The sequence below is a fragment of the Agrilus planipennis genome, unplaced genomic scaffold (genome assembly GCF_000699045.2).
Source record: "Agrilus planipennis isolate EAB-ADULT unplaced genomic scaffold, Apla_2.0 scaffold46, whole genome shotgun sequence".
Classification (NCBI taxonomy): Eukaryota; Metazoa; Arthropoda; class Insecta; order Coleoptera; family Buprestidae; genus Agrilus; species Agrilus planipennis.
In genome coordinates, this window is record NW_020438933.1 from 772,192 (window position 1) to 787,190 (window position 14,999).

At 35.7% G+C, this 14,999-nt stretch overlaps 1 protein-coding gene across 1 annotated transcript in view; it reads right to left on the reverse strand.

Annotated features, from left to right (window-relative positions):
- Nucleotides 1-14,999, reverse strand: part of LOC108744747 (glutathione S-transferase) — a 115,013-nt gene that overhangs the window by 34,446 nt on the left and 65,568 nt on the right. Inside the window, exon 2 of the mRNA XM_018480653.2 lies at nt 4,307-4,461. Coding sequence (XP_018336155.1) covers nt 4,307-4,442 — 136 coding nt within the window. The 5' untranslated portion in view covers nt 4,443-4,461. The remainder of the gene's footprint in view (nt 1-4,306; nt 4,462-14,999) is intronic.

Consider the following 14,999-nt stretch of genomic DNA (forward strand, 5'->3'; position numbering starts at 1 on the left):
TTTCTTGTAACCTATTTTAACAACTTTTCCTTTCTGTCTCTCTTCGGACGCTATCTGCTTTATGCTTTGTTGTATATTTTTCTCATTTTCCGTTAGTTCACTGTCTATATATATATTTGTTCCTTTTAGTTTACTTTTTGCATGTAAAATTTGTTTTTTGTTTTCCCAGTCTTGCAGTTTAATGAAAATAATCTGCCTATTATGTTTTTCTAATTTATTTGCAGATATTATTTTAGGTTTTATTTGTAATTTTGTATAAATAATCTGCCCAACCTCCTCTTTTATTTTCTCTGCAGTATTTCCTTTTATTTTGCAACCCGTTACTACAATATTATTTCTTTTTTCATTTTTTTCTATCTTTTCTAGTTTTTCTCCTAGTTTTTCTACTCTGCTTTTCAAAAAGGTTTTTTCAGTTTCCCATCTTTCCCTTTCCTGTTTGTATTCATTTTTTATTATTTGTAATTCATCTTTTAATTCATGATTTTCTTTCCTTAATTCTTTTAGATCAGTTCTTATTTCCCTTATCAGCTTGCATAACTCATCGTATTGTACCATTTCCGTTTCAGACCCTTTTTGTTGCTCACACTGTATGGTAACTTGCGTTTCTGAATTAAATGTCGTTGCAGGTTTCTTGCTGGTTTGGCAGATTTCCACTTTTGTTGTGTCTTCTCTTTTTCTTTTATAAAAGTCTGTTATACAGCCTACACTTTTTACTCTTGGTCGGAAGGTGTCTCTAACAGTTCCGTATTGATTTTTATTATCGATTTCCTTTGACATAACCTCTTGCTTGATTTAGAAAATGCAATTTCTCTCCAACCTTATCTTCAACTTCTCTGGGATGTTCTCACCTTAGGGTATTCTTTGCTATATGCCTCTGTATCTGCTGCACTCTTATAGCAAAAATTCGACTGTATTCTTATTAAAACTTTGTTTTTCACCTCAGCACCTTTAACACGTCAATACTCCATACTCGACCTCCTGTGCTAGTTTATATGTCGGGCTTCCGATTGAATTGATGATTGGTCGCAGAGGTGTGTCGTTCATATGGATCTTGGGAAGGTCATAGAGACGTGAACTTTTACTGTCTGAAGGTGTATGTTGCTTGATGAGCTTGTCCTCCCAGTCGGTTTTCTTAAGCAGATTGGTAGTTCGGCGTTCTACCTTTGTTGTCGGATCTTGGCTGCAACGTTTCTAGTTGTCTTCGGAAATTAAGACTGTAATTTTCTGATTGTATTTTTCGGTATCCATGCCAATTAAGCAACTCGTGAGCAATTTTCTGGTAACAATCAGTTTTATTAAAGGCTATTTCTTTTTTTAACTGCAAATAATTGGAGAAGGATTTTGAAGTATTCCATCAAATATTCCAGAAGCGTTTAATTAACCAATTTGCTGGAAGTTTACATCGGCTGTGAGAAAAACGTTACATATTGTTGGAAAGCTCTCGAAGAGAGAGCAAAGAATCTGCCGTTATTGAAGAATTTCATCGAATTTTCTGTAAGTTTCTGTAGGTTGTCACGAAACCCAAATACGTCATATCAATGGAAAGCTCTAGAAGAAAGAACAAATTCGACGTTATCGACTTCTATCGAGGTTTCTAGAAGTTTCTATCTATCGAAAGCTCTCGAAGAGAGAAGATGTCATCGATAATTTCCTGCAAGTTTCCTAGAACCGCGACTAATCCTAGCAAGAAATACATCACTACAAACTCGCGAAGAGAAAAGAACAATTCTACTAAAATCAAATATTTTCATCGAACTTTCTAGAAGAAATCCAGACATGGCTGTTACGACCAGAGCTACCGAAGCAAAAATGGAGGAACAAATAAAGGCACTGATGGCAGAAATGACACAAAAAATAGGAAAAGGATAAAAATAAATAACACTAAGGATGGGCAAAGGACAAGAAGAAATGATACAGAAAATAGAAGCGGCACAAGTTGATATGAAAATGGGACAAGAAAAATTAAAAGCAGCTCAAGAACAAACTAAAGAAAAAGTGAAGTGACGTTTGGTCAGCCAGAAGACTCAAGTGCCTACAAATGAATATGTGCACAAACTACAAGAACCACTACAAGCCATTCAGAATTCTGTGCGTACGAAGCTGCGATGTGAATGTAACCGCATAAAGACCAGATACGATCGACCAGTCAACTTTGCTAGTTTTAATGAAGGCGACAAAGTGTGATTATACAATCCGTCAAGGCGGAAGGGAAGTTTGAGATCGTCGGTAGAATTCAGAAGAGACCTCGGGCAAAAATTAAGATCGTCCATCTTGACCGGCTTGCTTCCTTCAGATACGACATAACTGATCTGAACTTTTGGTTTGTAAGAGGGGGGGGGGGCAGTGTCACTTTTGAACAGTCCAACATACAGGGCTACGTAACCCAATATACATGGTGATCAGTTCGAGTTACGAGGCAATACAGAACAAATTAGAAACAGCGAAGAAGCGATGAAGTCTGCAGTATGGTGATTAATTAATAATAGTGGTAAAATAATTCGAAGTGGTCCGTATTCTATCGAAACTGCCAGACGATTTCGATATTTTTGGATCTCATCAGCGCGTCGCAGATAGCTCCGACAGAACTGTACGTAATACGTAATCCTAAAATGTAGCATCGTACTACAGATGGCGTTTACCGCGCCATCTGTGGTATTTAATAATAATGGTGTTCATTGAAAAGTAAATAGTTAAATAAATTAGCAAGCAGTCAAACAGGTGTTTGTCTACGTTACAATATATATTCTGAGCATGTTATTGAGGCATTTGCCATTGATTATTTTGACTAATACCGAAATAACAGGGACTGTTGGTTCCTCTTATCTGATAGTGTGGCACAGTTTCTGCATCATTGTCACTTGCAACTAGTGCAAACTCTACTTGAAACTGATTTTCAGCCGCAAGTAGATTTATGTTGGTCACATCCAAAGAAAATCGTTACAAAGCCTTATGTTTTTAATACGGTATTATTTAATGCTATTTCATGTAGGACAGAGTTATGAATTTTCACGATAGTCACTAGACAGTCCTCGATGAATAAGCGGTGTAAGCCTAATTATAAGCAAAAATCAGTAAATACTTAATTTTTTCCTAGTAGGATGATAGAGTTATTGGCAAATCATAAAAAAAGTTACCCGCCTGGTGTGTAGAAATTTATCTCATCCAGGATGTTATTTACCTACTATTTTTTACGTGACCTACATTTTTTTTCTTTCTTTTGTGTTTTTAATATGTGTTGAGGTTAAATTTATACAGTGTTGTATATCATCAGCAATGAACAAATGTACCTATTTAATTTATTTTTATCGTAATAAGGAGTTCAAACATTACGTGTAATAGTAAACTGTTTATTTATTTTAGACGTTCGATAGCTGTCACTGTCTATATTCTGCATCGAATCAACTGCAGTTTCAACCCAAGTTCGTTATTCGTACACACGTACGTTGCTAATTCACGCGCAGGATGGACTTTTCCCTCTATTCTAAAATTCTTTTTGTCCCTAACCACTCTGCTGAACTCACCATGCGATTTCTTCTTATATCTAATTTACAGCTTTCAAAGCTCCACACTTATTTCTGTTACACTCTGTATCACAACATCTAGACACGGAAATTATGCAGTTTCTTTATGTACTGTATATTTCACATTTATTCATCCAGTATATCAGAAGTAGTTGTGAGTTATTCATATATATTCATGTATATTATCAGCCGCATATTGACTGAACCTAACACACGCGCAATCCACGTTGAGCGTCGCAGTTAGAAGGTAGTGAGAGGATTGAGGTAAAAGTATACTTCTGGTTCTGAAAAATTTCATGACAAGTGAATTTTTTTCTGCCCGGAGGATTTGTCATAGGCGAAAGTTGAATTTAATTAAAAGTTTGTAAAGTGCTGGTATTTATGAGCTAGAAATTTTTGCCATTTGGTTTCTCAATAAAGAATATTCGTCGTTAAAAATGTTTTACAATTTGATTTAATTCTAAAATAAAAAAAATTATTTCTACATGTTTCCATGAAAATTGGTTCATCTGTTTCGAAGATTAGCCCATTCAGACAAAAGTTTTTTAAGGGTCGTTTATGTCTTAATAGCATACTAATAACCATATGAGCTTATAAAAAGGCAATTATTTCCATATTACAGGTAGACATCAATTTTCCTTATTTGTATTAAATGTGTATATACATAACTGGGGTTAATCACCGTCCCGTTCATAATTTCTGGGCTATGCCACTGGTAATTTAATATGCACCATTGGATACAACATTATTGTAAGATATTAAAACCACAAGTAGGTTCTACTTACTTTTTTTGTATTCATTCCATCGCTCTTTCGGTATTCGAACATCTTCATATTCGACCCCCGCATACGCAAAAATAAGTCGAATGGTTTCAGCTCGTCCTCTTGAATTAAAATATATTAGTTTGTAATGCGGAGCCATAACGGTGGTGCTTGAGTTTCTAAAAAAGGAAAAGACAAGTCGTTCTGAAACAAATCTTTCTGAAAACTGATCGGTAACTACAGAAATTCAGAAATAACAGTTTACTTCATAATGCTTGAAAATATTTACTTAAGTCTGATAACAATTCTTCGATAAAATTTGGAGGACATGTTCTCATAATCTATGATTAAATTTTGATACAATGTCCGTCGCTATTTTTGATGCGGCATGTCTTTTATTATCGCGCCTTCTTTTTATCTGTAATACAGAGAATTTTTTTTTATTCTAATTTTCAAAAGATCAGGAAAGATATGTTATAAACACCAATAGGAGTTAAGAATATTTATGAACTGTTCTGGTTGGTGTGGCTCACGTTTGAGCTAATTTAGAAAAGTTTATTGTGAAATGTATTTTACTTTTAATACCATAGTCAGCCACTAATGTTTTATTTTATGGTGCTTCTTCAGGCTTCATTGTGAGATCTAAGGTACATATTAGGCACAGATGCAAATAATATATGCGAGTAATGTCGTTCTCAAATTCAGTATCTAACTTTGTGATTTCCAATTCAAAAACCACGTTGATATATCGCATTTAAAATTAAACGTTAACTAGAAGTGTGATTGGTTATATTTAGGAATTAATTAGTTTTATTAGTTAAAAGTTTCTATTTTAGAATCACACTTGGTACACAATTAAATCACTTTTTATACAGGGTACTTCTGAAACAAGTAGCAAAATTACCGTTACATAGTAATTCAGGAGGGAAGGTAGGAGAATGAAAACCGAGGAACAGACTTTCTCGAGCTATCGAATTGTCGCTATTGTTTGCGTCAATATGTTTGTAATTTTGTAGTTTTTAATTGATTGTTTACAATAATGGTATTCTTTTAAGCAGAATTGCTGATTATTTCTGATCAGCATTACCTATTTTCCTATAAATAAATACTAGTTGGTAACTTTTATGTGGAATTGTTCAGAAATAAATGATATGTTTTTATCAGTTGCGTCAATATTTGACAAGTAAGATGCAGTTAAACATTAAATTTTACGAGAGATCTATTTTATCAAAACTAAAAACATGTCATTACGAAATTTTATTAGTTTTTGAAATTGCCAATTTCCATAAGATTCTTAGCAAACAGTTGCTTTAGCTATTGTTTTTATAGAGAGCCTTTCATAAATTAGCGCAAACAACGTAGCAAACGTCACCTGTAGAATATTAATATAATACTACTAGATTAATAAGGCTCTTTTATTCAAAACTAAATATATTACGCATCACACCATGACGGTCCTATTCATCAGCATTAAAAATTTTTATCTGCTACGAAACAAGACACTTCAAGCAAAAGTCACGTTTGTTAGTTGTAGATTTCCAAAAACTAAATAGTAAGATCATTGCGGTTGTGGAAAAGTGTATGTGGGCACGACCAAAAAAAGTGTCAAGACTCGCCTTTCCGAGCACAAAGAAGTTATAGGTTAGGAGAATCAGTCGTCGAGATGCATTCCTTTACTCATGAAGAAAATGGCTCATTTTGGATTCGCCTACAAAGGAAACAGGAAAAAAGATGACACGAAACCTAATGAAATATGGAATCCAGCCGTAAAAAAAATAAGTGTCACGTCACCCAAGCGGACAGTATAAGAAGCGGAACAGACACAAGCATAGACGTATTTGTCAGCAGTCAATTTCAGAACCAGGCATAGATGCTGCAATTTTTGGAATGTGAAAGAAAGGTAAAGTAAACACGAACGCGTATAGAGACAAATCCCGTAGATACAGAAGACGGTTTGTTATGATTGTTTAATCATCCTGGCGACATCACAGTGTGAATTTTTAGATGTCGCCGAAATATACAAGTTAGTACTTCATGAACCTAAACAACCTGATACGGCAAAAACATCGCAAATTAGCCAATCGATAAAGATGATCATTTCAGTCATCCAAAATAGACTTCCCGATAGATATAGTGATAATCCTATCAAAGGGGAAGTAACTGAAGATCAGTCCATAATTAGGCAACATTGTGAAATCGAAAACACCCAAGCTATATCACCTATCACAGACAAACCATTAAATAAGTTTAAAGTACACTTCAACTTCATATTTAATCGAACAGCAGGGTTACAGAAAAGTACATGTTTCGACAGAACCAAATATACCGTTCATATAATCGAACAAAATACTAACATAATTAGACAATAATAAATAGAATATATGGAAAAATTAATAAACTTTATTAAATATTAGCACGAAATATTGCTAGGAAGTTTCATAATATGATAAAAGCTTCAGTAATATATAATCATCGAGGAGCCCAAGAGGCATACGAGGAAATTAGTAGGAAATATTCCTAGTCAAATTTGATTAAGGATTGCTAAAAATTCGTAAATAACTGCAAAGTGTGTCGAATGGCAAAATATGAACGTCAGTCCATTTAATATTGTAATGTTCGTTGGTTAAACAAAATTAACTTCTAAGACTGATAACGACAAAAACTATTTATTTACACTAATTATTAAAGAACATAAAAACACTATTAAATTATTACTAAACTTAGGTTATGAATTATTCTATTTATTTACACTACTGTTGATATATCACTATTCACTGCGATATTTATTTCACTGCTATCACTGTCAATTTATTTCTCAATTCACTTCTGCAACGATCACTTTACTTTCTTCCCCTCTCGGCGATCGTCTGTTCCTTTAAATTTTTGTTTACTTTCTGGAACCTTCTGGAAACATCGAAATCGCCAGCTTCTGTAGGTTATTTTCCAGAAGATGCCCGCGGAGCTCCATTACTGCATCTCAAAGGTCTCTATAAGTTGGGTTATCAGAGCAACTTCCTTTAGTTACCAGGTAATAGATATTGCGTCGTCCGTCAGGTAGGCACAATAGTCTTCATCCTTTCTGTTCTTGGTCTTCAAGATGTTTCAAACAGCCAAATTTGCGTTTGAACTAGGACGCGATACGACGGCTCATTCTGAGATCCTTTGAAACGCAATGGGCCAGAGAATATTCCTTAGATATAGCAAAGAGGTCTTGTCGGATTTCTTGCGTCACTACAAATCTCCTGTTATCATAGGGGCCTTCCTTTATGAACTCTTCGAATGTGGGCTCGGAAGGAATGGTTCTTAATAATCTGGCCCGCGTCTCCTCTTCATTTGCACCGGCGAATGGAGCCAAGCGATTAAAATGGACTACCTTCGACTTCCCATTTGGAGTTTTCTTAATTCGGTAGATCACGTCATTAATCCTCTTCACTATTTCATAGAGTCCTTCCTAATTCTGTTGGAACTTAGGTGATAGTCCACGGCGGCGACGAGGATTATACAACCAAGCAAGATCTCCAGTTTGGTAACCACCTGCTGTAGCCTTAGTATCGTATCGTAGTTTTCTTTAATCCCGCCACTAGCAATCTGCATATGCAGACGAACCGACTCATGGATATCGTTAAGCTATATGCGGAGGTTGGTAACATAATCTTGGCCACCAGACGATCCTTCATAAAGATACTGCAACACTTCTCTAACCTTGTTTCGAGGAATAACCAATTGCTTCCTATCTTCCTCTCCATCTGGACATTCAACAACACGCTTCAGGATGTCATCCTCTAAACCAATCCTAAGTCCCACTGAGTCATCAAACCGTGGTAGTGGATAACTGTATTTCTTGGTTACGTTGTTGAGCTGTCGGTAATCCACACAAAAACGGATTGTACCATCCTTCTTCTTTACTAGTACTACCGGTGATGTCCATGGACTTGATGATGGCTCAATTATGCCGGTCTCCTGCATTTCGTGGATTATTGGTTCTGCTTCTTCTTTCTTGGTCAGGGACAATCGTCTAGGTTTTTGACGAATAGGCTGCGCATTACCAGTATTGATCTTGTGTTTTACGATATTGGTCCTTCCCCTACCATTCTTGTCAGTCTTAAAGACGTCAGCATTCTGACAAAGTAGCTGTTGCACTTTGCGTTTCTGCTCTCGGGTTAGATTCCTACAATCTCTGTCAACTACTCCACTTATTTCAACAGGTACTGTTTCATAATTTACCTTTCGGGTTACAGCTTCCTGTCTATCTTTGATGAAATAGAATTCTTCGCCATTCAGTCTTAGAACGCGTCTTCTTAAATTTATATCAAATTCGTATTTTTGTAAAACGTCCAACCCAAGAATTACGTCATCTTCAATATCTGTCACTAGCACTCGATGTTTAAAGACAGTCTTACCGATTTCAAGTGACACGTTAGCTTTGCCATGAACAACCGCTTTTTAACCGGTAGTCGTACGCAGAACCCACTTAGTTGACACGACCTGGTTAGAACCCTCGACTACGCCGGGTTTTACTATGCTCCTATTGGCCCCAGTGTCCAAAAGAAACGCGCATCTTCGTCTATTTATTTTTCCACCTAGGAGTATACTGCCATTCTGGTGCTTCAATGTCTTCGTAAATGCGATAAATTCGGTGTCTTTTTATCCGTGGCTCAACGTTTGCCCCGTTACGTCGACCCTATCTAGTTTTCCTGCTATTGAAGTCGAGTACCTGGGGAAGGAGTACTTTTCCTAAGCTGCCTCTTCGTATGACCTGGTTCGCCGGAATTCCAACATCTTAGCTTTCGAGTTTCTTTATCGAACTTGAAGATGATTCGGCAGACGGTTTCTTCTAAAGATTCTGACGAATCCGTTTCTTCATACAGTAGCCGAACCTTTTCCTGTTTGCTATAGGCCCATTTAACAGTTTCGTGCTCCAATGCACGAGCCAATGCATCAGCTAGCGTTAGGTCGGTCAAGGTGTATTCATTGTTGAGTATCTCTGTCTCTGTCCCGAAGTCCATTAGTAAATGCCTCTACTGCCAACCTTTCCATCAATTCCTCTGGAGTATTAGGATAGGTCATTCGAGACAGTCTCGCAATATCGGCCTCTAATTTTTGTAGGGATTCCGTTGGTTTCTGCTGACGGGTTTTTCTGGATAATAAGTTGTGGAGGAAAATCGATTCGATGACGGCACAATCAGCAGAAAGTTAATATAACAATGCGAAGGACCGTCAGATATGGAAATTCGACCATTTAAATGGAAAGAAGCTTCGTGAAAAAAAAAACCAATGCTTGGACGTCGCAAATCTCGTTATGAAACGCAACAAAATAACTCTCAGCGAAGCAGCGAAGTCGGTTCTAGTCAAAGGAAAAAATTTTACGATTAGTCCGAAAACAATACCTACGGAAGAAATCATAGCCTACGTGGAGGGATCGCTCCGACAACTAAATCCGCCTGAAGCCGAGGAAGTACGACAAGACGTCTGCAAAATACTAAGGAAAGCTAAAATTCCAAAAAGCAACATCTCAAAAGAAGAACGTGCAGCACTTCGGGAATTACGAGCAATGAAAGAGATAAAAATAGTTCCAGTTTACAAAGGAAACTCGACAGTTATCATGGATACAATGGAATATGAGAATAAGCTGAGGAGTTTGTTAACATCAGACACGAGATATTGCCACGAAATCCAACATCAGTAATTGAAAGAAACACCCTCAAATTATCGAATAAAACAAATTGGGACGAGAAAACCATTAAACAGCTGCAACCCTCCGACAGTCGCCCGCCAAGACTATATGGATTGCCAAAAATATACAAAGCAGAAGTACCACTACGTCCAATAGTGAGTGCTATTGGTTTATCAACATACAACTTGGCTAAATATTTGTGAACCTTCTTGGCTCCGTACGTGGGAATCTCCGAACATTATATTCGAAATTCAAAACATTTTATCGAGAAACTGAACAACATCAGATTGAAAGACTCCGACATCCTAGTCAGCTTCGATGTAGAATAGTTATTCACGAAGGTATCACTAAAGGATACATTGGAACTACTACGGACACGTTTTACGGATAAAGAAATCGCACTATTCGAACACTGCCTGACGTCTAGCTACTTCCTATCGAACCAAAATTTTTACGAATACATCGACAGGGTAGCAATGGGTAGCCCACTTAGTCCACAAGTACAAATTTCTACATGGAGTTCTTTGAGACAGCCAAATATAAACCGACTCATTGGTATCGATATATGAATGATACTTTCGCCGTCTGGACACATGGAGAGGATAAGCTGAACAAATTTTTAGATCACCTGAACAGCCAGCATCAAAACAGACGCTTCATTAAGGAACAGGAGACGGATGGAAGGATTCCTAGACGTCATTGTAAAAAAACTACTACAGGTCAACATGCTCACGGTGTCTACAGGAAAGCCACACATACAGATAGATATCTGAACGCTGCTTGCAACCACCATCAAGCCCAAAAAAGGACAGTCATCAAAGCATTGGTTAACAGAGCTAAACTCATCGCGGACAAGGAACATCTACAGCCGGAATTAGACCACCTATAGCAAACGGTTACAGCTACAGTGCTATCCAGAAAGTAATGCATCCTAGAAGCCATCACAACAAGAATAACACAACGACTGATAAGGAAAAGATCACAACTTGCCTTTCTTATATTCAGAATATCACGGACAGGATAGTTAAGATTCTTGGAAAAAAGGGAATAAAAACAACATTTCTACCCACCCGCAAGGTTTACGATCAGCAAAAGACCCTCTAGATCTACTACTAACACCAGGAGTTTACCGTATACCCTGTGAATGTGTTAAAGACTACATTGGAATGACGCAACGCAATATAATGACAAAGAGAAAACGCGCGCTTGAGGAAGGCCATACCATTCAATTCAAAGATACAACTGTCTTGGTTAGAACGTCGGGATTCTACAATCTGATTAGAAGGGAAGCTCTGGAAATTGAACAACATCCTAATAACATAAACAGAGATGATGGCTTACATATCAGCAAAGCTTGGAAACCGACACTAAAAACATAAACAATGTGCTACCAACCGAAAAGGACCGGATCAACATAAAAACAACATGGATGCAGTGAACCATAAAACCCCTTACCGTAACGACTGCAGTATAAGAAGTGTAACCCGTTCTCAAATTGCATCAGTACGACTCAGCACCTGCCCAGTCACCACTGAAGGTGCCGTCAGCAAAGAACGGTTGGAAAAGTAAAATTCCACGGACCACGGCCAAAAAGCCCGGAAGAAAACACAGCATCAGCTATAATTTTACCAGAAACTTTACGTATGAACCGCTAGTGTCAATGAATATACCCGACGCGGCCGAAGCATTTATTAATTTGTTTTCAAAATATAAATAGAATATTTACTAGCAATAATCAATTCGATAATCCACTATTTAAAGAATTAATCCGTATTCACATAATTAAACAACCTACTACTTCTTTTGGTAATATGCTTGCAACGGGTAAACAAAGATTAAAAAATGGATCAGAATTGAGGTATGTTACCAGCTTCCATATCTTCGCCCCCAACTATCCCTTAAAATAGAAGATGGACAAAGTTTATACAAATGGTATATTATGAATTATTTTACATTTTATGTAATGTGTAAGGTACTTAATTGTTGTTTAAATAGACATTTAGATTAAGGTCATATTCATATATAACGGTTTAATAAATTAGTAGTTATGCGACTCCACACCCCACAGATAGATTTTCGTAATTGCAACGAATAAGATTGTTACTAATACTTCGTATCTTCCTACGCTTTTAACTAATAATCGAAGAGTACAACACAGAAAGCAGAAATCTACAGTGATGAAAAAGGTAACTAGAATACTTATTTTAACAAGTATAGAGGGAGAGAGAGTATTGTACGAAAAGCTGTAGAAGGTTGATTCAAACTGTTTTGTATACCCTACTGAAAAACGCTCTGACGAGTCACGATGTCGGTACAAAGTTTAAAAACAGAAACCAAACATATTAAGCCTATATAAAGTTACAGCTATTGAAAATCTCTCGTTACGCCAATATATCACAAAGCAAGTGTAGGGTGGGGATAATTCCGAAGACTGGTTGAATAAGCACCTCCACTGCCTTCTATCTTAAGTGAATCTCAGCTTTTCCTTAAAAGTAGAATATCCTATATCCCTAAATATTTAAGTTAAACAATGATGTTTGGAATTTTATGATTTTATATAATTTTAAACATAAAAGTCTTAATGTAGGTATGTCTAGACTTGACAAAAGTTCACTTAATTCTAATTATTAATGTGGTTATAATAAAGTACAAATATCAGGTTGCGAAAAACTGTTTATGTTCGAAGAATTCGCGACACAAATAATTGTTTAATCGACAGTCACGAGAAGTTATAAATTTGTTAAGTATTGATATATAATAACCAAGTCACACACATACGTACACATTTGCACTGTGCGACATGTAACACCTCCCTTTCCAAAAAGGAATTTTCCATAGGGTGAAAAATTCTTCAGGTTCCACCCCACGTAGTCCACTATCAGTGTGGTGCAGAAGCCCATTAAATTGAGGTTTCAGCGAGCCAATTCAGGAATTTCAACTCGGTATTATCAATATTCTTGGGTTAGCAGAGCTCCATCAGTAACGAAAGTCGCAACGAGAAACCCCACAAACTAAATGAAGTGTCTTAATTTTGCTATCAATTAGAAGCGGCTTGATTTGATTGAAATGAAATTTTGAAATTTTATTCATATGTTGGACAGAAGCAGTTCAGAGTAAACACGGTTACGTGTGTTTTTGTCTTTATGAGTTTTGTTTATTTCTCAGATCAAGCTGTCTTGCCCTTACTCGTTTAATTTCATTACCTGTAACTCGCTTAGTTTGTAAAGGATTAAAGATGTTACAATGAGGAAACAAAATTTCACTGGATGGTAAGTCTAGAGAGGTTTGTTTTGATTTATTGTTCTACTTCGTTCATATAAGAACGTATTGTATCTGTAATTGTGCCGTGTAGTCGTTCTATAATTCCCATGGATTCTGAATGTTCTACTGAACATATTCGTAAATTCATATGAAATTTGCTACAAAAACTGTTCACAGATTCAGTGCCATTGTCTACATACAAATATTTACGTATTTGGTAGTGCTGAGTGTAAATTTTTAGCTTGTTTACTATGGTCTTAGCAGTTTTGTTTTTAAGCAAATAAGCCTGAGTATATTTTGTTAAATTGCCTATTATAGTCAAAATAAAAGTTTTATTTATGATTAACAAATCCACAGATATTCTATCAAAAGGCCTTAAGGGGGGTTCTACTATATTTAGAGGGTACTGGTTATTTCGTCTATCGATCTTAGATAAAAAAAAGGTAATTTAACATTGTTAATATGTTGACATTTGATATTCTGTTCATATAAAAATCAAAACCGTCTATTTGTAATGCTGATAATGATTGAAATGTTTGTTCTAAATCGAATTCGTTAATTTTAACAAATTTTACAAATTGATTGTTTTCTCGATTATGAAATAAATCATCCGAACTAATACTGTCAATTTCTTCAATATTAAATTTGTCTTTGAAAATTCGCACATCACTTAATATAATGTCGTCAATATCGTCATAAAATACAAAATGTTTTTATGTTTGGGGAAAAATAATTGATCATTTGAATATTTGATCGTTTTGAGATCTGAACATTCATTATTCTCTACAAAGTCTTGATAGGTAGCTGTTATGGTGTTATTAATAATAAACTTTTTTCCAAACAAATATGGTCTGAAAATGTTCGCAGCATAAACTATTGATAGCAATTCTTTTTTTATTGTGGAATACTTGATCTCAGTTTCGTTCAGTGTTCTTGACGCAAAAGCTATAGTTCTATCATCCTGGGACAGTACAACACCGACGGAAAAATTAGAAGTGTCGCATGTCAATGTAAAGGGCTTTTCAAAATTGGGATACGCTAGAATGGTATTAGATGTGATAACAGTTTTACATTTCTGAAAACAGGCTTTACATTATGGGTTGAAATCAAATTTAGTATTTCTTAAGTAGGGTTGTTAAAGGCTTTGTAAGATTTGCAAAGTTGGACACAAATTTAGAATAAAAAAATTTCATTATATTTTCTGTTCTGTTTCTCTTCTAAATTGAGGTGTTCTAATTTCAAAGGATTTTTTATTTTTTCCAATCCATGAAAATTACTAAGTGGCTTTTTATCAACTTGACAAATTTTTTTTATTGCAACTGTGCCTAAAGATTTCAATTCGAAACAAACATCTTTCATTCTGTATCGCGAGGTCGTATTATTAAAAATTATTGTTATAAACTTCCAGTTTGTGACATTAAAGAGAGCATTAGGAATTCTGATTTTACCATTATATATATTTTTTTCTGAACATAAATATTTTTTTCCGTCGCGAATGCTGTATGTTTCCAAAGCAACCTCAGTCTGCGATCCGGGTTCTATTATCTGCTCCGAAACTGTTGAAATCTTATGAATCAGCTGATCAGAGTTATTTTTAGTCGCATTGATTGTATTATTACGTAATGTGGACAATGTTATTTGTTTTTTACCAATTTTTAAAATAGATTTTGAAAGGTCTATATTACAATTGTAATTTTGTATGAAATCTAGACCTAAAATTCCATCGAAGGAAGATACAATATCTAGAACATAGAATTTATGATGTTTTCCTAATAATTGCAA